The sequence below is a fragment of the Chiloscyllium plagiosum genome, unplaced genomic scaffold (genome assembly GCF_037043375.1).
Source record: "Chiloscyllium plagiosum isolate Xiang-an unplaced genomic scaffold, Cpla_swu_hap1 HiC_scaffold_38, whole genome shotgun sequence".
NCBI classification, from domain to species: domain Eukaryota; kingdom Metazoa; phylum Chordata; class Chondrichthyes; order Orectolobiformes; family Hemiscylliidae; genus Chiloscyllium; species Chiloscyllium plagiosum.
Genome location: NW_028270176.1, coordinates 62,980,533 through 63,004,127, shown reverse-complemented (window position 1 = coordinate 63,004,127; position 23,595 = coordinate 62,980,533). Strand labels below are relative to the sequence as shown.

The 23,595-nt window shown below is 44.2% G+C and overlaps 1 protein-coding gene across 1 annotated transcript; it reads left to right on the top strand.

Annotated features, from left to right (window-relative positions):
* The first annotated feature begins 311 nt into the window (after positions 1-311).
* LOC148139550 (uncharacterized) lies at positions 312-22,962 on the top strand. Its single transcript, XM_087980958.1, has 4 exons — positions 312-415; positions 815-941; positions 9,033-10,197; positions 22,838-22,962. Exons 1-4 carry the CDS (start codon positions 312-314, stop codon positions 22,960-22,962), a joined length of 1,521 nt encoding a protein of 506 aa, XP_087837084.1.
* Positions 22,963-23,595: the final 633 nt, after the last annotated feature.

The following is a 23,595-nucleotide window of genomic DNA, read 5'->3' as shown; positions in this document are numbered from 1 at the left end:
CCCACGAAATCAGACTGAGATCTATCAGACGCAGGGATATTACTGAACAGCAACCCTCAAAAATAATAAATCAGAGGTCGATGTTGATCAGGCAAGGCAGCGCTCAGAAGTACTGGAAATATTCAGCCATTTGGATCTATGTGACGCAAGATGGAATTGAGAACCAATCATAGCAACTGTTCACAGCGTCTGGAAACTATCAGCAGAGGGGAACAGTCCCAATTTCTCAGTGTCGGCGCGGTACATCATCCCGGGAACAGTGTTGTGAATCAGTTACGCATCCCATCTCTTAACTTTGCATTTTTCCAAAAATGTGGCTTCTGAAACTGGACGCAATATTCCAGGTCAGACAAGCGACTGTTTTATTTCAGTTTAACATAATTGCTTTGCGTTTGTTCGGTACAGCGTACTTGAAGTAAGGTTTATTTGCTCTTCTGTCCACATGTCATGGTACATTCTCTCATTTAAGCACATATACATGGAGGACCCTCTGCTCCTGCACCCCTTTGGATTTACACCCTTGTTATTGTATGTTCCCCTGAGTTCATCACAAAATAAAGAGGCAAGTCACACACTCCTGACACTGAGATCTATCTGACACACCAATATTAATGAATATGAATCCTCAAAATTATAAATCACAGATTGATTTCGATCAGGGATGGCAAAGATCAGAAGCACTGGAAACCCTGCTGCTTTCCATGTCCTTTCCCACAAACTCTCTGCAAAACATTGAAGCTCTTAGCTTGTCTTCCAATACCCTAACATTTTACCTTAAATTGCTATTAATATGTTTCTGTAATTTGCCTTATAGACCAAAGCACAGGTTGAAACAACAAGCACTCCAAATACTGAATTCCGAGAGTGTACACGATAAGGTGACCTACATTCTGAAACGGCAAATACCCATTAACAAATGGCTGACAAGTACAAAACAGCAGGTGAGATGAATTTGAAATAATCAAAATATATGGAAAATATCCTGAAGCTACAACGGTGTAAGCAAGACCTGAGCAGACAGAATGGATTTCGTTTTTTTTTAATTGTTATTTATATCCAGAATTTTCCTTCCAATATATAACTTTTTATTTCCCATCACCAAGTCACCCATAGCATCTTTATTTTCAGCTACTAACCATCACCAGTAAATTGAATAATTTATGTTCAAAGCCCCTCAAGGACAACCGACACTATCAAAGGTACGGCAGAAGTAGGAAGACCCAAAAGGAGATTGGAGTCAATTTTTCTAGTGGTGAAATATTAGTGCTGTTCTGACAGAAGGTATTTCTGAGGGGTGGTCCAGTAAAGCTATGTGGGTGGAACTCAGAAATAAGAAGAGCATGATTATTTTGAGGCAATTGTAATAGTCTCCCCAGTAGTCAGAGTGAAATTAGATAGTAAATATTTTGAGAGATCTAATTTGTGCGTAAGAGTAATAGGAGTGTAATAATAGAAAATTTTAACCTTCCAAACATAAAGTGGGACAGTCATGGTCTTAAGAGTTTGGATGGTGAGGAATTTGTTAAGTGTTGAAGAAATATTTCTTCATTAATATGCAGATGAAACTACCACAGAAGGAGCAAACCTGTTCTACTCTTGTGAAATAAGGCAGGGAAAGTGACTGAATGGTTAGTAGGAGAGCAGTTTGGGTCAGGGGTCATAATTCGATTAGTTGCAAAATACCTATGGAAAGGATTGGCATTATATATAAGTTAAAGTTCTGAATTAGACGAGGGAAAATGTTGACAGTATAAGACAAAAACTTTCAAAGATTGATTGGAGTAGACTGTATGCGGCGAAAGGGACAGCCAGCAAGAGAGGGGCTTTCAGAAGTGAGATAACGAGAGTTCAGAGGCGTGATATTCCTGTTAGAGTGAAGGTAAGGCTGGTAAGAGGAGGGAACACTGGAGGAATAAAGATGTTGAGGCTCTTGTTAAGAATAAGAACAAATCATATATTAGATATAGACAAATGAGATCAATTGAATCTCGAAGAGTACACGAGGTGCACGGACATTCTAAAGAGGGGAATGAGGAGGGCACGAAAGGAAAATGAGATAGCCTTGGTTGATAATGTTAAAGACAATCCAAAAAGATTCTACTCGTACATTAAGAGCAAAGGAGTAGAGATGTACAACATGGGAACAGTCCTTTCGGTCTCATTTTCCCATGCTGACCAGATATCCTAATCTAATCCCATTTGCCAGTACTTGGCCCATATCCCTCTCAACCCTTCGTATTCATATACATACTAAGATGCCTTTTAAATGTTGAAATTGCACCAGCCTTAACCACTTTCTCTGGCAGTTCATTCCATACACACACCATCCTCTGCATGAAAAAAGTTACTCCTTAGATACTTACAATTTTTCCCCCTCTCACTCTAAACCAAGACTCACGAGTATAGGTTTAGAGTGAGACTCTACCCACCACAAGGAAAAGGCCTTGTCTATTCACTGTATCCATGCCTCTCATGATTTTACAATCATTTATAAATTCACCCCTCAGCCTCCAACGGTCCAGGGAAGTCAGCCACAGCTCATTCAGCCGCTGCCTATATTACTCTACATGGCTGTGAATATGTACAGCCTCGAGGGATGGCTTCTTAAATCATGTTGCATTTTATATATTTTTTTACTATTAGTTACTTTAAAATGGAGGATGTGTGCCTTTTAAATTTGATACCAGTAGCACAGACCTGGGGAAATAAACTGCAACCAAAAGAAATGGAAAAACGTAATTGCAGTCCGGATAATCTCACCATATCATTCGTGTAAAAAGTAGTTCCCTGCTTTGACCTTGCAGTTAATAGAGCCTATTAATTAGTCCTGTGTTTGTAATAATTCTCATTTATCTGTCATTCTACATTTAGTTGTTATAGTTATCATGTGGATTACTGCACCTCTCTAAGTGTTTTAGCAAAAATTCAAACCAAACAAAATAAAACTGCAAATTAAATATTGTCTCTAATTATTACAAAAAAGCTATTCAATGACACCAAATTGGAAGAGGAATGTTGAAATATAGTCAACTCTGAGGACCAGAAGACGTTGCAAGAGATTATTAATTAATTTACGGTACGGTCAAAAAATTAGCAAACGAAGATCCACACAGATAAACGTAAGGTGTTACACCTTGGTAGGAATAATGTGCAGGTCACGTATTCAAAGATGCGTATTTAAGTGTGGGAGACAAACAAAGGGATCTCAGACAATTACATCAGTCATTAACCATTTCACCACAGATTCCGAAAGCTATAAAAATGCAAACAAAGCTCTGAGCCTTATCTCTAAAGGGATAGATTTGAAAGTAGGGTCCCTATAAATATTTGATTGACTATAATTATGAGTATCGCCTGTAGCTCCAATTGACATATTATAGAATGTACGAGAGAGAGTGAAGAGAAGATTTACAAGAATGATAAACAAATTTCTGACTGTGTATATCAGGGAAGAATTGTCGTGCTGTTCACTTCTCTCTTGAAAATAAGGTTGACAGTTCTGAAATTATGAAAGGTTTTGAAAAGAGAAGGTACAGATAAAACATTTCTCAATGGTGTGGAACATAACTAGAGGCTGTCAATGGAAGACAGTACCTCTAGAAATCCAAAAGGGAATTCAGAGGAAACTTCTTCACTGAAAGAATGATGAGAACGGGGAATATGTGATCAGCCAGAATAGTTGAAATTAATAGTTTAGATGTATTTCAAGGAAACCAGGTGAGCACTTGGAATGGATGAGAATAGAGAATTACAAAGGGCGACTTACATGAGGAATGATGTGAAACCGCTTGTGTGGAACATAAACACTGGCATGAGCTGATTGCGCAAAATGGTCTGTATTTCCTCTGTCAACCTATGTAGAAAATCACCGTTGTATGAAACAATCAGTGCATTAACATCATGTAGAGGAATTATAAAGTTTCTCACAAAAAAAGTCTCAAGCATTCAGCACTGAATGTAAATGATTTTATCACATGCCCACTCTTTACTATTTGCTTGCTCTCACTGAAACAGCAGCAATCACAATACTCTTACTCGGATTAGGAGTAACCCTTTGTCCATGCACCAATTGGGGGATTTTAATGACTCATTAATGGCCTCAATAGGATGTGCCAACCTGGTTCTGGGAATGTTGTGTACATTCTAGCACTTACGACTTCTTTCACTCACTTACTTTGATTTACAGTTCCTGTATTGATCGCCACCATGGACAGGAGACTGTTCCAGTATGCAGGTGGGATACCCTGTTGTGAGCCATGAGGTACTTCTTTGGGAGGGACATCGAGCAAGCGTGTCTCTAGGACGCAGGAGGAGGTCTCCCACATAATGGAGGACCCGTCTGCTGCTTATAAACTGCCAGAATTGGCGGGAATAGACTCAATATGGACCACCTGAGTAGCCATCCATTCCCTTTTTTGGGATCAATAAAATACTACGGAGGTGGAAATATGAGAGGCACTGAAACTTCTTCCTTCCCTGGTCATCTTCCACCGTATTATCCACCTATCCAGCTTGCAGCCTGTCCCTAAAGGGCTGATAGAACCCAGTCCAATTCCAATATTCCAGCACAAGAAGGGCTGGCAAACTGGTCAAAATTGATAAAGCTCAACATAGAACAATCTTGACCTGACTGTCAAATTCCAAAATGTTACTTGAGATGAGTTCACCAAAAATGACAGAAGTACAGAAACAGGAGAAGGTTTATTTTATGTCTCAGAAGAGTTAGGAATGATGACCAGAAACACGAAACAGACATTTCCGCCACATCCCATTGGACCCCACTACCAGGGACATATTTCCCTCCCCACCCCTTTCTGCCTTCCGCAAAGACCATTTCCTCCGTGACTATCTGGTCAGGTCCACGACCCCCAACAACCCACCCTCCCGTCCTGGCACCTTCCCTTGACACCGCAGGAATTGCAAAACCTCCTCCCTCACCTCCATCCAAGACCCCAAAGGAGCCTTCCACATCCATCAAAGTTTTACCTGCACATCCACCAATATCATTTGCACCCGATGCGGTCTCCTTTACATCAGGGAGACTGGACGCCTCTGAGCAGAGAGCTTTAGGGAACATCTCTGGGAGATCAGCACCAATCAACCACACCGCCCTGTGGCCCAACTTTTCAACTCCCTCTCCCACTCAGCCGTGGACATGGAGGCCCTGGGCCTCCTTTACCGTCGCTCCCTCACCACCAAACGCCTGAAGGAAGAACGCCTCATCTTCCGCCTCGGAACACTTCAACCCCAGGGCGTCAATGTGAACTGCACCAGTTTCCCCATTTCCCGTTCCCCACCTCACCCCTGTTCCAAACTTCCAGTTCAACACTGTCCCCATAACTTTCCCATCTTCCTTTCCACCTATCCACTCCACCCTCCTCTCTGACCTATCACCTTCATCCCCAGCCCTATTCGCCGATTGTACACTTTGCTACCTTCTCCTATCCTCCTCCCTGACCTATCATCTCCATCCCAACCTCCAATTATCTATTGTACTCCATGCTACTTTCTCCCTACCCCCACCCTCCTCTCTTTATCTCTCCACCCTGCAGGCCCTCTGCCTCTATTCCTGATGAAGGGCTTTTGCCTGAATCTTCGATTTTCCTGCTCCTCTGATGCTGCCTGAACTGCTGCGCTTTACCAGCACCATCTAATCTAGAATCTGGTTTCCAGCACGTGCAGTCCTTGTTTTTACCTAGTTGTTTTTTACATTTTTCTTGAATGCCCGATCTGTGAAAGTGCAATTGATCAATAACCACAAAATTAAAATCAAGTTAAAATGGTCGCTGGGTCTTCAACTTAATGCCAGACATTAAAATAACAGAAGTCTCACAATATTGCATTTCAAGCACTGATCAGCTAATTTAATGAAACAAGGTCATACTTCAAATTAAAAACGGCACACGATGGTGAGTACTTCTTTAAAATTCCTCAATACATTTACAAGAAATGACACTGAGGGCCAAAGCAAATTGCGAACTGTGGTGGCAGCAGGTGCCAACAGAGAAAAGGAGCAGGCGCAAGGAGTGAAACCACTTCTTCAACACTTTGCATTTGCCACATAGTCTAGAAATTTCAGTCTGAGATAAACTCAACACTGTAACGCTCTACTGCTGCTTGTCCTCCACTAAGTACTCAGCATTTCTTGTTCAAGGGAGTAGGGAGAAAATGTGTCAATAATTGCGAAGCCATTTTTCATGAATGTACTATGATCGGGAGTTGTGTCCATGTCATTGTTTCTGTGATATGTCTTATCGAGTAGCATACAGCACTGAAACATTTACATCTTCATGAAACGATTTCTGATGGTCAAACATATGGCCACCAGCTCTACAGAAATTCCATTGTCACCTTGCTGTTTTGCAAATGAAGCATAACATGGTCATACATTGGATCAAACTTACTTTTTGACTGTCATTTTCTTTTCTTTTGAACTTAAATTGTCAACTTCCTCAGAACTTAGACAGAGTTTGGACTCCATGTTTGTTTCACAGCTTCAATTGAACGCAAGAACAAATTTAGGAACTTCAAGAAAGCACTTTCAACTACAATTAAAGAGGCGACTTGATATAGCACTTGTGGAAAATGGGATCGAATATTATGGGGAGAAAGGTATTGAGTTGGACAATCAACCATGATGGTGATGAATGGCACAGCAGACTCGAAGGATTGCATGGCCTCCTCCTGCTCCTATTTTCTATGTTTCTAAACTGGTTTAAATACTCAAGAAAAACCTGAAGTTTCAGAATTATAAGCCTTCATCACATGATTTAGGTGAACGGGTTACACACTAGATTATTTATTTAGCATATAAAGTTAGTCCATATGATCTCTCAGTATTGTTGCTTGAGGCTGAGATTACAGTACATTAGAAGCTTTCCCACCACTGAGATGAATCTGTTTGCTGGACTCATCCAGATAATTTTGAAGAAAAATATTTTAACGAAAAATATTTTAACTGTTGTGATTCTCCAGTCTCTGATTCCATACCTGTATTTGAACAGGATTAGGTTGTTGTGGACATTACCGCTGCAGCTTCAATATTACTTTTCTCTATATCCGAAGTTGTCTCCAATTCAGTTGTTATCAGTTACCAACACTCTATGAAAATCAGCCTTTCTAATTGAAGCAGAAATTGCAGCAGAATTCTACTTTCCTGCCACAGATGCTGCCAGACCTGCGGAGATTTTCCAGCAGTTCCATTTTTGTTTCAGATTTCCAACATCTGCAATTTTGTTTTATTTTAGCCTTTCTAAAATTCTGTCAAACTTCATCTCATCCAAGTATCAAGTACATTTTTTCACCATGAACTGGACATCAATTTCCTCTTCATAATGCCTCAGCCAGATCCCTGCCCCTATGAAGTATAAACAGGGGATGGATGATAATTGGCCCCAATCATTCTTTTGCTTCGCTTTCACTTTTTGTGACTAAGGCTGACTTTTGGATTCCCTTTTAATGTTAGTTGCCAGTCTCCTTTACTCTTCATGTCCCCTCTGAACTGTGTATATTTAGCACGGTTCTCACTGGGGTTATCAATAATCCGTATCCTTTGCAAAATCATCCAGGCAATTTTTGTTTTTGTCTTTGCCAACATTTCCTGCTTGTGGAAACGATAAGCTGCACTGTACAGCTGAAGTTGAACATTGCCCAAATTTGTGCTTAAATGTCCTTGTTCAAATGCCCTCTTGCCCCATTGAAATCAGATCTCCTCCAACTCAGAATTATTCTGGATTGTTCTTTGTTCATTTTATACACAAGCTAACATCTTTTGCTACAATGATCAATGCTTCCTTAAGTGATCCCAGTCTAATATTTAATGCAGTTTATGAATGTTTTGTGTATGCACACAGATTATGAAGTTGGCAGTGCGCATTGCTATATCATTAGAATTCTGAACTTTTTAAATAGGGCCGTCACATTCAAAATAAGGAAATTGTGACAAATGTTTATAAAAAGCCCTGCTTTTCCAACACAGCTAGTATTTATGCTGCATGCTTCAGGAAGGGATTTGAGAAGGTGCACAAAAGATACACAAACATGTTACCGGAGATGAACAACTGCACAACTGTGTGGCTAGTTTGAAGAAGCTCGGGCTGCTCTTTATGGAGAAGAGAAGACGAAGAAGACATTTTACAAGTTTTCAAAGTCATGAGGGATTTCGATAGAGTAGAGTAAAAGGGTTTGGGAATGCATCTGGATTGTTTACTCTTTGGAGGGTTGTTGCGGACTTTTTGGGTCAAGTGGCCTGTTTCCATACTGTATGGATTCTTCTTTAAAAAGTCCTAAGAAGAAATGGACACTAATTTAAGATTATCAGCAAATAAAAACGGTTGCAAGCAATTCTTTTTTGAAAGAAACAGCATAGTTTGGAAACTGGAATGTTCTGCCTAACAGTGTAGTGATGGATGCAGCTTCCACTGAGTTGTTCAAAAGGAATCTACAATTTTCATAAGGAGACGTTTTGCAGTATCAAATAGTAAAAGGACTTGGTAGCGAACGTCCCACGCTCAACGACCACGCCGCATGTGTCTCTGCTCCCACCCCGATCCCCGCCCCCACGCCTAACCCCGTCCCAGTCCCCGCCCCCACGCCTAACCCCGCCCCACGCCGATCTCCGTTCCCACGCCTAACCCCGCCCCCACGCCTAACCCCGTCCCAGTCCCCGCCCCCACGCCTAACCCCGCCCCACGCCGATCTCCGTTCCCACGCCTAACCCCGCCCCCACGCCTAACCCCGTCCCAGTCCCCGCCCCCACGCCTAACCCCGCCCCACGCCGATCTCCGTTCCCACGCCTAACCCCGCCCCCACTCCCAGCTCCAGTCCCATAACAGGTCCGAGCTCCTAGCTCCCAGCCCTGCCGTATTTTCACCATCCCTCCAGACCTCCCCCTCTCTGAGGATGAAAGATTAGTCCTCAGCAGAGGCCTCACCTTCATCCCCCTATGCTCCCGGATTAACGAATTCAACACGTGGCGAGGCATCGAGCATTTCTTCTGCCGCCTTCGCCTCTGCGCCTACTTTTTCAACCAGGACTCCCACCCACTCTCTCACGACCCCTTTTCCCGCCTCCAACACACCCCATCCACCTGGACACTCCGTGCTGGCCTCTTACCTGCTCTCGATCATTTCATAGCCAACTGCCACCGTGACATTGACTGCCTCAACCTCTCCACCCCTCTCACACACTCCAAACTCTCACCCTCGCAACATGCAGCTCTCCACTCCCTCCGCTCCAACCCCAACCTCACCATCAAACCGGCAGACAAGGGAGGCGCGGTGGTAGTTTGGTGCACCGATCTTTATATTCCTGAGGCTAAACACCAGCTCGTGGACATCTCCTCCTATTGCCCCCTTGACCATGACCCCATCTCCCCCCACCAAAATATCATCTCCCAGACCATCCATAACCTCATTAACTCAGGGGATCTCCCATCCACCACCTCCAACCTCATAGTCCCACAACCCCGCACCGCCCGTTTCTACCTCCTGCCCAAAATCCACAAACCTCTCTGCCCCGGACGACCCATTGTCTCAGCCTGCTCCTGCCCCACTGAACTCATTTCTGAATACCTTGACACGGTCCTGTCCCCCTTAGTCCAAGAACTTTCCACCTACGTTTGGGACACCACCCATGCCCTCCACCTCCACCATGATTTTCACTTCTCCGCCCCCCAACGCCTTATCTTCACCATGGACATCCAGTCCCTATACACCTCCATCCCCCATCACAAAGGCCTCAGAGCCCTCCGCCTCTTCCTTTCCCGCCGAACAAACCAGTACCCTCCCGCTGACACCCTCCTTCGACTGACTGAACTGGTCTTCACTCTTAACAACTTCTCTTTCCAATCCTCCCACTTCCTCCAAACCAAAGGAGCAGCCATGGGCACCCGCATGGGCCCCAGCTATGACTGCCTCTTCGTTGGACATGTGGAACAGTCCATCTTCCGCAGCTACACTGGCACCATCCCCCACCTTTTCCTCCGCTACATCGATGACTGTATTGGTGCTAGCTCGTACTTCCACGAGGAGGTTGGACAGTTCATCCACATTACTAACCCCTTCTACCCCGACCTCAAATTTACCTGGACCATCTCAGATTCCTCCCTCCCCTTTCTAGACGTCTCCATTTCTATCTCGGACCACCAACTCAACACGGACATTTACTATAAACGGACTGACTCCCACAGCTACCTCGGTTACACCTCCTCCCATCCTGCCCCCTGTAAAAACGCCATCCCATATTCCCAATTCCTTCGCGTTCGCCGCATCTGCTCCAAGAAGGACCCGTTCCAATACCAAAAAACCCAGATGGCCTCCTTCTTCAAAGACCAGAATTTCCCTTCAGACGTGGTTGACGATGCTCTCCAAAGCATTTCCTCCACTTCCCACTCCTCCGCCCTTCAACCCCGCCCCTCCAATCGCCACCATGACAGAACCCCACTGGTCCTCACCTACCACCCCAACAACCTCTAGATACATCTTGTCATTCTGCCTCATTTCCGCCACCTCCAAACAGACCCCACCACAAGGATATATTTCCCTCCCCACCCCTATCAGTGTTCTGGAAAGACCAGTCCCTCCGCGACTCCATCGTCAGATCCACACCCCCCACCAACCCAACCTCCACTCCCGGCACCTTCCCCTGCAACCGAAAGAAATGCAAAACTTGCGCCCACACCTCCCCCCTCACTTCCCTCCAAGGCCCCAAGGGATCATTCCATATCCGTCAGAAATTCACTGCACCTCCACACATATCATTTACTACATCCGCTGCACCCGATGTGGCCTCCAATACATTGGGGAGACAGGGAGCCTACTTGCAGAATGTTTCAGAGAACACCTCTGGGACACCCGCACCAACCAACCCAACCGCCCCGTGGCTCAACACTTTAACTCCCCCTCCCACTCCGCCAAGAACATGCAGTTCCTTGGCCTGCTCCATTGTCAGACCATGGCAACACGACGCCTGGAGGAAGAGCGCCTCATCTTCCATCTAGGAGCCCTCCAACCACAAGGGATGAATACAGAGATCTCCAATTTTCTCATTTCCCTTGCCCCCACCTTTTCTCAGTCCCAACCCTCAGACTCAGCACCGCCTTTTTGATCTGCAATCTTCTTCCCGACCTCTCCGCCCCGGCACCCTCTCCAGCCTCTCGCACTACCTTTTATCTTAGCCTGCTTGGCACACACTCCTCATTCCTGAAGAAGGGCTTATGCCAGAAACGTCGAATCTCCTGTTTCTTTAATGTTGCCTGACCTGCTGCGCTTTTCCAGCAACATATTTTTCAGATCTGATCTTCAGCACCTGCAGTTCTCACTTTCTCTTGGTAGCGAACGTCGGTATTTTCCTCTTTGAGAGCTGGGCCGAACATGATCAAATCATTGTCTCCGAGCTGTTACCATAGATGGTTGTTTAACATTGCACAAACTGCCAGCTCTCCAGTTATTTCCTAATGGTTTGTCATTTTATCAAATAATGACTAACTTAGTCATGCAGTCAACTAAACTTACTTTGCAATTTACTTCACTTGATCCAGGAGAACCTGCATTCCCATTTTCCTCACCGTTTGCTAAGACAATGTTTCCAGAACTGTAATTCATCAAAGTGCACAAATTAAGTCATTTAACATAAGTAAACTTATCCAGAATTAACTCCAAAGCAGTTCAACAACAAAAACAAATCGCAGACTTGTCAGTCAGTATTCTACGCCTGGTCAACGAGTTTTCTTAAGTTCGTCAATGACTGTGCAAGATAGTCGTGTTGGTATAGGGTTCTATTCATTTCCACAAGATGTCTCCAGTACAACACAATGAGGCAATGCTGGGGTTGGGGTGTGGAAGAGATAGCACAGAGGGAAAAGATGAGAACACATTTTCTTCAGCATGTCACCCTTGTTCATAGCCATTTCTTGGCTATGCAAGACCTTCATACTGAAAGACAAGCAAAATTCAACCGTCCATTGAAAAACTTTGGATGTTTTATGCCGATTCAAGTTAGATCTCTTAAAATGTGCCATCATTTCTGAACTAGTCAAGCAGTTGTTTTCTGTGATTGTTCTCATCTGTGCTGGTGTTCACCACGCCGCCATGGGATGCCTTAGTGAGGCAATCCTGACATAATCTTGCAATAACTGCCAGACCTTTCCTTTCACATTATTGATACCAAATATAGCAGATTTCATCTGACCTCAGACCAAACGTACTTCCCAATCCAGTTCCTTTTAGTTCTGGCAAACGTCGGTTTCCACCGAATTCATGGTGTGATGTGTCAACATTTTCACAGCTGCAACTGGTCATAAAGTATCAGTTAAATCATTTTAAGTATGTCCATGATCACAATGTTAATATTTGGCACTTCATATCACCATCCAGAGTTTTGGCTGTGAGGGCAAGAGCTGGTGGGTGTGGAATAAAGAGGTCAAATAAAGACTTGTCTGCACTGGAACAGAGGGAAAACATCCCAAATCCAAGAATTTAAGTTTAAATTCATTACCTCGGAAAACGAAACTCAAGACTTTATACACTATTGCTAATTTATCCCTTTCACGAACAAATGTTTGGTTCAGAATGCGAATATAGTAATTCGTCATTATTCAAATTCACTGAAGCTTCATGTCATATTAGCCAGTATTGGCTGTTTTGTTGAAAAGAGAATTTCATTCCTTTTCCTTTCCTGCTCCTCCATCCGTTCGAAGTTTACTGTAAGATCTGGCCATAATAAACACAGGAGTAATTACACATCTCCGACCTAGAGCAGTGTAATGACCTCAGTATTTAGACTTCTAATAATTGATGACATCAGTGAAACGGTGTGGACGTGCTGCTGCCTGGATTGAATTCGCCATGAAAGACGTTTATAAGCTTGCTTGATTCAAACAAATAACAATTACTTGGGAAACTGCTTGACTCCGTGGATACGCATGGCAGCTGGCCAACTTAGATTATAAAAAATGCAAAGCATTCAATGGCGACACTCTATGGGAGATAGACCAAGGTGAGGGGACCAGGAGTCGGTCAGAGTCTGCAGCCATATTTCTTCAAATGTCACCAAACTTTGGAGGCCATGGCAATGATTTTGGAAGTAGTATGTAGAGGGGGTGGGGGAGTGAGTATGAGCAGGAAAGAGAAACAAAGAGAAACGATGAGGTAGGGTGAAGGAGAGGAACTCATTTCTTTATTATTTTCACTATGGCTGCATTGTCCAGAAATATAACCTCAATATTGATCAGCAAGGAATTTCCCGTCTCAGGCTTTTCGATACTTCGATGTTGGTACAAATGCTTAAGACAACTCTGTTGCAAATATTAAATTCCTCAGGAGGCAGTCCAGCAGCCACTTTCATATAGTTGCTGTTGTCTGGACTGTCATTCATAGCATTGCACAATAGATTCTGAAGGAATCAATGGTTCTTCAAAATTCCCTTTTCAATTTGTTGTATTCCAAATGAAGCATAACCAAACCACATCAAAATCCGATCAAATGAAACTTGCTTCCTCATGTTTACCCTCCTGTCTGGCAAACTTTGATTCCCATCCTCCTGATAATCTGGTCTGTCAAAATGTCCCCAGCTACATGTCAACATAAAGCACAAATTAAACAAAGGATTTACACATATAAATGACTTGCAAGCATTTGAAAATAAACCCTGAAGATCAAAAGGCTCTTTTGAACTGATACGGCTTTTTTTTTTAAAAAAAGGAATCACTCTAATCACCAGGAATAATGCAAATTTTGGGAGAGGCTGTGGTCTGGAATGGTGGTGTTTGCTATAGCACTGGGAGATGCTGTCAAGAGGAAGTTCCTCCAGAAATCTTAAAGAAATGTCTGCTCTCCAGAAGTTCCTTTTCACATTACATTCTGTTAAGAAAGGTCACTTTCAAAAGATATGACTGCCATATATGATGACTTTTTAAAAAGATTCACAGTGGTTTGCAGGACACCATGGTCTATTCTATTTTGAGAGATGGGGTGAGGGGAGGTGTCTGATGTAATAGTATTGGGAAGCAGAGTTAGGTAGTCGATGAGTCTTCAATTTGTTTCCCCTCATTGCACAGTCTAGTGCTTGTAAGTAAACAACCGAAGACGTGAACATTGAAGGGCTCGAAATAATTATTGAAAGACTTTGCGTTAATGAATGCTCAATTATTCACCGGCTTTTAACTGGGAGGTGTTAAGATTGGGAAAATGACAGGGAAGGAGTCTGACACCTTCCCATTGCTAAGCCATGCTGACATCGACCTGTTCTCTTTGACGTCTTGTCTCTTCATGATCTCTCAGGCCTGCCTCCCTCATTTCCCTGACAGTGCCCACCTTCACAGCCTCAGCGATCATCAGCACGAACAGTAGGGCTCAGAAATGTACCGATCTGTCTTCCCCCTCACTGGACCAGCAGCTCTTGAATCTACGCCACACCGTCAACTGATGAGAAACAACTGATAACATATCATCCTTGGCAAAGTTCAAAGTCTCCAGGATTCAGTTCGAGCATTAGGTCTGCAGCATTAACTGCAAGATGCCACCTAAGATTTCTTTTTACAACACTCGCAAAAATTTTACAAAAATTAGAATGACAAGTCAATAATTTCTTTTATCATTACACTGGAAAATTAACATTTATTGCGAAATCTTTGCAAAGTGAATACTTTGCAAAGTCTTGCAGGCAGGCAGAAAAGCAAAGTCATGGAAAAATGAATTGTTTAAACCAGACTCACAGTAGACTCACAAGGACAGTAAACTACTATATCAATATTCAAGAAATGAGAAAAGAAACAACTCCATATGTGGAAAGAAGCTCGAATGTTCTAAGCTCTTGTTCTTGAGATGTGATATGAGTAAGCGTAGTTTAGTCTAAAGGGAAAATGTGAAAGCTATCCAGGCACCCTGACATGAGGCATTTTGCCAAAAGTATTGGGTCCACCCTGCAGGGTCCGAATAAACTTTTTCTTTGCTCTTGCTCGCATTTGAGTCGAGTTGATTTCATTTCCACGACGAATATAAAAGAACGGACTATAAAATCGACAATCTGAAAGAAAAACAGAAGTTGCTGGAGAAACTCAATAGTTTTGCAGCATCTGTGGAGAGAAAGCAAAGTTCATGTTGAGTCTAGTGACCCTTCTTCATAGAGATCTGCAGTTCTGAACAAGAGTCATTCAAGTAAAAATATTAACTCTGCTCTCTCTACACAGATGCAGACGACAAGCAACATGAATTTGACTGGGACAACACTACCATTATAGGACAACCGAAACAAAGAACAGCCAGGGAATTCCGAGAAGCATGGCACTCATCCACAAACTCCATCAACAAACACATAGACCTGTTCCCAATATACCGGCCCCTCCAGTGGACAGCTGAAACTGACAACTGGAAGCGGCAGGGACAGGCCACTATAAATGCCGGAGGAAACACCACAGAACCGCTTCACAGGAGGCTCCCAAGCACTGAGGATGTCACCTAGACAGGGGACGAAACGTTTGCAACAAAAACTTCCAGCTCGGCGAACAGAACCACAGCAAAAAGAGTAAATGTTGGAAAATCTCAACAGGTTTTGCAGCATATGTAAAGAGAGAAAATAGCTGACGTTTCGAGTCAGCTATTTTCAGCTGAGTCAGCTATATGTGAAACGTCAGGTCTTCTCTCTCCTTACAGATGCTGAAAGACTTGCTCAGATTTTCCAGCATTTTCTCTTTTTTCGTAACATGGACAATCTGAGCAATGGGAGATTCTGACAGTAGAGAAGCAACAGGAAGATTCTGTGTGGAGGCTCAGGCAGGGACAGCTGGAAGACAGTAGGGCCTCGTGGTTTGGGTATGTTATCTAACCAGCCTATTCAAAGATGCTGTTACTCAACTCTGGACCCGATATTCCTGGTCCAGAAGTAAGGATGCTGCCACCATTTCTTGGTGGGCTACAGGAAAGAAGGGAATGTTTTCTCAATCTCACTCACATGGAAACTCATGTTTCTCACACTGTATGCGGTGGGGATGGAGGACACAGAGCAGATGGGAGGGGGTTAGGGATATTGTGACTATCTTTCAAAAAGAACTCACCTGTGTTGGTGATATTAACAAGACTCAATACACAGTCACTAACACAAAACAGGTGTACGTGAACTTTATCCAGAATATTAATACCTATAACATATTAACACCTATGCAGACCCCAATGTACAGGGTTAAGTCCTGGATATTAATAACAGCTTTGTGCGTGGGAAATCATGTCTCATGAAGTGGCCTGAGTTTACCGAAAAAGTAACAAAGAGGATTGATGAGGGCAGAGCGGTCAACATGATCTACATGGACTTCAGTAAGGCATTCGACCAGGTTCCTTACGGGAGACTGGTTAGCAAGGTTACATCTCATGGATTACAGGGAGAACTGTCCATTTGAATACAGAACTGGCTCAAAGGTAGAAGACAGAGGGTGGTGGAGGAGGGATGCTTTTCAGGCTGGAGGCGTGTGACCTTTGGAGTGTCTCAAGGATCGGTGCTGGAACCACTATTTTTCGTCATTTATATCAATGATTTGGATGTGAACATAAGAGGTATTGTTAGTAAGTTTGGAGGTGTGGTGGACAGTGAAAAAGATCAGCTCAGAGTAGAAAGCTATCTGGATCAGATTCGTGACTGCGCTGAGGAGTTCAGTTTAGAAAAATGTGAGTTGCTGAAATTTTGAAGAGCAAACCTTACTGTTAATATTACGTTCCTGGGGATTGTTGCGAAGCAAAGAGACCTTGGAGTGCAGTTTCATTATTCATCTAAAGTCGAGTCGCAGGTAGATAGGCTAGTGAAGAAGGTTTACTTTCTTTTATTGGTCAGAGACCTTTGTATTGGGATTGGCAGGTCATATTGTGGCTTTACAGGATATTGATTAGGCAACTTTTGGAATATTCGATGCCATTCTGGTCTCCTTCCTATCGAAAGGATGTTCTCAATATTGAAAGGGATCAGAAAAGAATTGCAGGCTTCGATAGGGCATTTTTCCTTCGAGCTTCGGATGCTAAGGGGTGATCTTATAGAGATTTACAGAATCAGGCCGGGAATGGTTGGGGAATTGGCAAGGTCTTTTCCCTGTGGTAGGCGAGTACAGAACTAGAGGACAGGGAAGGGAGGGTAGTCTGAGAGGGTGTTGGGAAACAGGGAGTGTGGGGAAACAGGGAACGGGGAACAGGAGGCGGGGAAACAGGGGCGGGGGAAACAGGGCGCGAAACAGGGGCGGGGAAACGGGATGAGGGAAACGGGGGCGGAGGAAACAGGGGTCTGGGAAACAGGGGGCGAAAGAGAGAGAGGAGAACAGATAGCGGGGGAACAGAGAGGGGGAACAGAGGGGGGCGAGTACAGCGGGCGAGTACATGTGGGAACAGAGGGTTACAGAGTGGGGAAACAGAGAGGGGGAAACGGGGGGAACAGAGAGAGTGAGTAACAGAGAAGGGGGAACAGAGAAGGATGGAACAGAGTGGGGAAGGGGGGACAGAGAGTGGGGGAACAGAGATCGGGGTTAACAGAGAGCGGGGGACAGAGAGCGGGGAACAGAGGACGGGCGGAACAGAGAGGTGTTTGGAGAGTTATTTTATAGATCTACAACTCAATCTTGTTCCTGTTCTCTCCTCCTCACCTTAAATCCCTCTGAGGGGTCAGAACTATTACACAGTTCCTGGAAAGTAGAGTTTCAGGGAGATCAGGTGCTGAAGGCTGCATTTGTAATGCTGACTTTTATTGGTCTGTGCACAGATCAATAAATGAACCTGGGTTCGATACCTCTCTGTGTGATGTCTGCGCATTCTCCCTCTTTGAATCTCCGTGGGCTTCCTCTGAGTGCTCTGGTTCCCTCAAACAATCAAAGACGTGCAGGTTAGGTGGATTGGCTGTAGGAAATGCTTGGTTACATGGTTCAAGTGGGATGCTGTTCCGATGGTGGTATAGTCTCATGGGCTGAATGGCCTGCTTCCACACTGTAGGGATTCTGTGACTGAGTATCAGAGTTAGGAGGTCACGTTCTGGCTGTATAGGACATTGGTGAGGCCAGTTTTAGAATACTGCACTCAATTCTACTCTCCCTGATTTCGGCAAGATGTTACCAGGATAGGTCTCAACCTCATAATGGCAAGTTCCTGGGAAGTTTTAACGAACAAATAGACCATGGAGTGTGGGTTGATAGTTCCTTGAAAGTGGGCTTGTAGGTAGACAGGTTAGTGAAGGTGGTGTTTGGTATGCTAACTGTTTCTGGGCAGTGCATTGAATATAGGAGTTGGTTGTAACATTGGAATGCCCAGACTGCTGTCAATTCTGGTCTTCCTGCTATAGGAAGGATGTTGGGAAACTTGAAAAAGTTCAGAAAAGATTTACAAGCGTGTTGCTAGTATTGGAACTTTTGAACTAAAGGGAGGGGCTGAGGATATTTTCCCTGGAGCACTGAACTTATACAACTTTATAAAGTTGTGAGGAGCAACGACGGGGTAACTAGTTACGGGTTCTTTATTCCCAGTATAGGGGAGTCCAAAATCAGAGGGCATAGGTTTAACGTGAGAGGGGAAAGACTTCAAGGGAATCGTTGGGACAACTTGCTTCACGCAGGCAGAAGTTGATGCATGTATAGATTGGGCTGGTTGGCATGACAAGTAGGACAAAAGGGTTTGTTTCTATTCCGTACATTTCTACGACTCTGTTTTGCTAAACATGAACGGTTTCAGAAAATAACTACACAATTATTATTAGGACTGTGGAGTTAAGGGGAGAAGTTCAATAGGCTGGGGCTTTTCCCCTGGAGCGTCAGAGACTGAGGGGTTATCTTGTAGAGGAGCTTGATAGGGTGAATACCCAAGGTCTTTGTTTCATCCAGTGTCGGGGAGTTCAAAATGACAGGGCATTGGGTTTAAGGAGAGAGTGAAAAGATTTCAAAGGGAACTAAGGGGCAAACGTTTTACTCAGATGTTGGTGGGTGTATGGAATAAGTTGCCATAGGAATGATGGACGCAGGTCTAATTACAACATTTAAAAGGCGTCATGAGGGGTACATGAATAGAGTGTGTTCAGAGTGATATTCGGCAACTCTCCCAAATGGGACTGGATCAGTTTAGGATATCTGATCGATATGGACGAGTTGGACTGAACGGTCTGTTTCCGTGCTGTATAAGTCTCTGACTCTAACTGCTTCAGCAAAATGGTGAACATCTGTAATAAAAACAAAAAGTGCTGGAGATCCTCAGCAGGTCTGGCAGCATCTGAAATGGTGACAGATGCAGGAAACATTGCAGCCTTGAAGAAGTGTTTTGGTGTTCATACCAGGCATGTGTGCTTCATGATCAGTATGGATATGATGAGGACATTGTGTTCAGTAGCTTTACACAAGAGACCCTGACTCCATTTTATCCTGTATTTCTCTGTGACTCCCTCCATTCAGAAGCAGGCCGGATTGGGAAGCAATAGAGAATGTGAATGAGATGTGAGCTACATAGTGAGAGGATTCGAGTACAGGAGCAGGGAAACATTTCTGGAAGAGCCTTGGTGAGACCACACCTGGAGTACTCCGTGTACCTTTGTGCTCCTTTCCCATTTCTGGACATCACAGTAGAAAGAAAGGACAAGGGGGAATTACAAACCTGCGTATGCAGAAAACTGACAAACACTGACCAAATACTTAACTACACCAGCAACCATCCCAACTCACACAAAGGAAGCTGTATCAGAACACTATTCCAACGAGCCACCACACACTGTAGCACAAACGAACTTCGAAAAACAGAGGAGAGCCATCTATACGACGTATTCAAGAAGAACGGATAATCAAAAAAACACAGTGCGCAGATTCCTCAAGAACAAACCACGACAAGCAGACAAAACACAGCCAGAAACCCGAACCAAATTACCATATATCAAAGAAGTTTCAGGAATGACAGCCAGACTACTGAGACCCCTCGGAATCCTAGTAGCACACAAACCACCAACACTCTCAAACAAAAACTAACAAACTTAAAAGACCCAGTACAACCCATGGACAAAACCAACGTCATCTACAAAATTCCATGCAAGGACAGCCACAAACACTACGTAGGACAAACAGGAAGAAAGTTAGCCACCAGGATACACGAACACCAGCTAGTCAAAAAAAGACACGACCCTCTCTCCCTCGTAGCCCTACACACGGATGAAAAAACCACCAATTCGACTGGGACAACATATCTATCCTGGGACAGGCTAAGCAAAGACATGCCAGAGAATTCCTGGAGGCCTGGCACTCCAACCACAACGCCATAAACAAGCACATAGATCTAGATGCCATCTATCAACCCCTCAGAAAACGAACAGGAAATGACGTCACCACAAACCCCAGGAATTCCATCCAGGAGAAAGATATAAATAGAAAGCAGGAGACAACAGCTTCGCTTCACTTGGAGGTCGCCACTGATGATGTTACCTAGCCAGGTAATGAAACGTCTGGATATCAAACCTACAGCTCAGCGAGCAAACCTACAGCCTAGATTTCTCCCAGCTCTGCCCAGGGATAAACGGTCAAGCTTGTGCAGGTCCCACCTAACCCAGAAACGGTCCCAATGCTTGAAGAATCTAAACCCTTCTCTGGTACACCATTTCTCCAGTTACACATCCAGCTGATCTACCCTCTTATTCCTGCTCTCACCAGCACATGGCACTGGGATCAAGTCTGACATTATTACATTTCAGTATCTATATTTTAATGTAAGTCTGATTTTCCTTTATACAGCTTGTAGGCCCTCATCCCTTTGTTTCGCGATGTCGTTGGTGTCTGTGTGTTCCACGACCACAGGCTGTTTACCCGCCAGCTCCAGAATGTCCTATAGCCGCTCCATGATATCACGAATCCAGGCACCAGGGCGGTAACATACCATCCTGGATTCATGTCTGTGGACACAGAAGTGCCTGCCTGTACCCCTGATTATTGAATCCCCTGTCACTATAGCCCTGTCACTCTCTTTCCTCCCGTTCTGCGCAGAAGAGATACTGTGGTTTCATGAACCTGGCTGTTACTGATTTCCTTTGAGGCTATGCCACCAGTAACCCCACCCCAACAGAATCCCAAGCGGTATATCTGTTTCTGTTTGAGAAGGGGATAACCACTGGTGACTCCTGCACTCGTTTCTTGTCTATTTGCTTGATCTGATTGTTACCCATTCCCTTTCTGCCTATGTAACCCTCACCTGCAGTGTGACTAACTCACTAAACGTGCTGTCCATATCATTGTCAGTATCACAGATGCTCCACAGTGAGTCACTCACAGCTCCAGTTCTGAAAAACAGTTTTCCTGTAGCTGCATATGGCACACGTCCTGCACACATAACCGTCAGCGGCACTGGAAGCGTCCCTTATTTCCCACATTGTACAGGAGCACACCACTTGACTGAGTTCTCCTGTCACACCATCTCTCTACATTCAACTGGTTACTCCCATTAAGAGAAATCAAATGAGCTAGCAATTTGCTTTCACTTCAAACATTTCGATTATAATCAAAAACCCAGATCTTTACTTAAGTTGATATGTTATACTTTAAAAACTGTTACAAAATACTCCGCAGTATCACTTACAAAATGCCTATTCCCATTGGGACCAAGTGATTTTTTGAATGGCCTGAACTAAAACTGAGTTCCAGCTTCACCTTCTCCCTGTCTCAACTCATTCTGTTTTCACCCAACTCCAAAACACTCTCAATGGGCCAAGCAGCACTCACGTTGCAGCTCTGCCATTTCATTGTTTGCTCACACCTGCACTGTACTTTGCCTCCTGTACTTTCCAATGAGCACTGCTGCCTCACAGCGCCAGAGACCCGGGTTCAATTCCCGCCTCAGGCGACTGACTGTGTGGAGTTTGAACGTTCTCCCTGTGTCTGCGTGAGTTTACTCTGAGTGCTCCGGTTTCCTCTCACAGTCCAAAGATGTGCAGGTCAGGTGAATTGGCCATGCTAAATTGCCCGTAGTGTTAGGTAAGGGGTAAATGTAGGGGTATGGGTGGGTTGCGCTTCGGCGGGTCGGTGTGGACTTGTTGGGCCGAAGGGCCTGTTTCCACACTGTAAGTAATCTGATCTGATCTAATCTAATCTGAATCTCAATGGGAGCTCAAGAACAGCATTTCATCTTTCTATTCAGCCCTTTGTAATCCCAGAGACAACACTGAACAGTTTCTAGATGAATGCATAACTGTCAGAATCTGGAACATTCCTCCTAAAAAGGTGCTGGAATTTGTATCCATATGAAATGTTATTGAGTTATGGGCTTACGAAATGTCAGTTTTCTCTACAAAACAAGGAGACTAGGCAAAATTGAAGACTGCAGATGCTGGAAACCAGAGTTTTGATTAGAGTGATGCTGGAAAAGCACAGCAGTTCAGGCAGCATCCGAGGAGCAGGAAAAGTTAGAGTCAGGGTAACAATGAGATGCTTCAACAGGAGTTGGACAGGTAACTCAAAGAAAACCCTACTCCTTCTCACTTATTTTCACCTCCAAAACCAAGGGAGTTCCAGAAAAGCACCTCTGTATCCAACCACAGCACTTTGCCCCACAATCATGGCACACGTAGAAGTGGAACAGTCTGTACTGGGACCCACTGGGACCCTGAAACACTTGGTAAAGACTAAACTCATCTGAGCATTGAGAGCCCCACCACATTGCATGCATTTTCTATTGTTTTCACACTTTGCCTGACTTCCCTTGTATTTTTCCTAATGAACCTGTTCAAAGTTGTTATTGCACACACCTGCACCAGTTGTGAATTGAACCCAGGCCTTTCGGTCCAATATAAGGGACATTTACACCGCATCACAAGGCATCGTCTCTAACTTCCCTTGTCCCTTAACGTTTCTGGTGTTTAGCTGCAGAGTCACGCCTGAATCAACTCGGCTATTGGGAGGAAAGGGCGGAACTGGAGGACGGAGCAGCGGCCGCTCCGCCAACCAGGGTGAGTGAGAAGCGGAGCCAAAGCATGCTCGAGGAGTGACCGCTTCAGGATTGGTCAGAAAGCAAACTGTTTTGCAGGATTGATCATTCTCACTACATAGTGGAGAATTGAACCACTCTCATAAATCAATGGGAGAATATAAGAAATAATTGAAATGTACATCTGATATTGTACATATTTCCAATCGATTTACACAACTCGAGTAAGAAACTTCATTTCAAACTCCCAAACGATTGGCAACTTACATACTTGGCTGGTATGGTTGAATTGTAATGAACATTCTGTATGCATGCGAGACATCGCTACGACTGTAACTCGACAGAGCAATTGTTAATGATTAATATTTTACTCACGATTCTGTGCAGATATGAATATTCTCTATAAACTCACCAATAATTTCAGACGTACGTGCAGTTGGGTTTCTATGTGGGGCATGCGTAGTGTCACATTGGTCAGGACAGTGCGAGACATGGAGCAGCTTTCTTCAGCAGCGGCTGCAATAGGCTTCAGAGAGCAGCGCTCGGAGCCTGTGGGTGGGAGCATCGCTGGGAGAAATGGGAGGAGAGACTTCACATGGTCTGGATATAGGTTAAAAAAAATATAAAAGACCCTCCACGCCTGGGTAAGGAGATGGCGGTCTCTGATCAGGGAAGAGGCCCATGTTTATGGCCG

Excerpts from the sequence above, each read along its gene's own strand:
- LOC148139550 (XM_087980958.1), top strand. The coding sequence starts at position 312 with ATGTGGCTTCTGAAACTGGACGCAATATTCCAGGTCAGACAAGCGACT. Across the intron at positions 416-814 it reads TTCGGTACAGCGTACTTGAA|ACCAAAGCACAGGTTGAAAC; the intron begins GTAAGGTTTATT and ends TTTGCCTTATAG. Across the intron at positions 942-9,032 it reads TGACAAGTACAAAACAGCAG|GACTCCCACCCACTCTCTCA; the intron begins GTGAGATGAATT and ends TTTTTCAACCAG.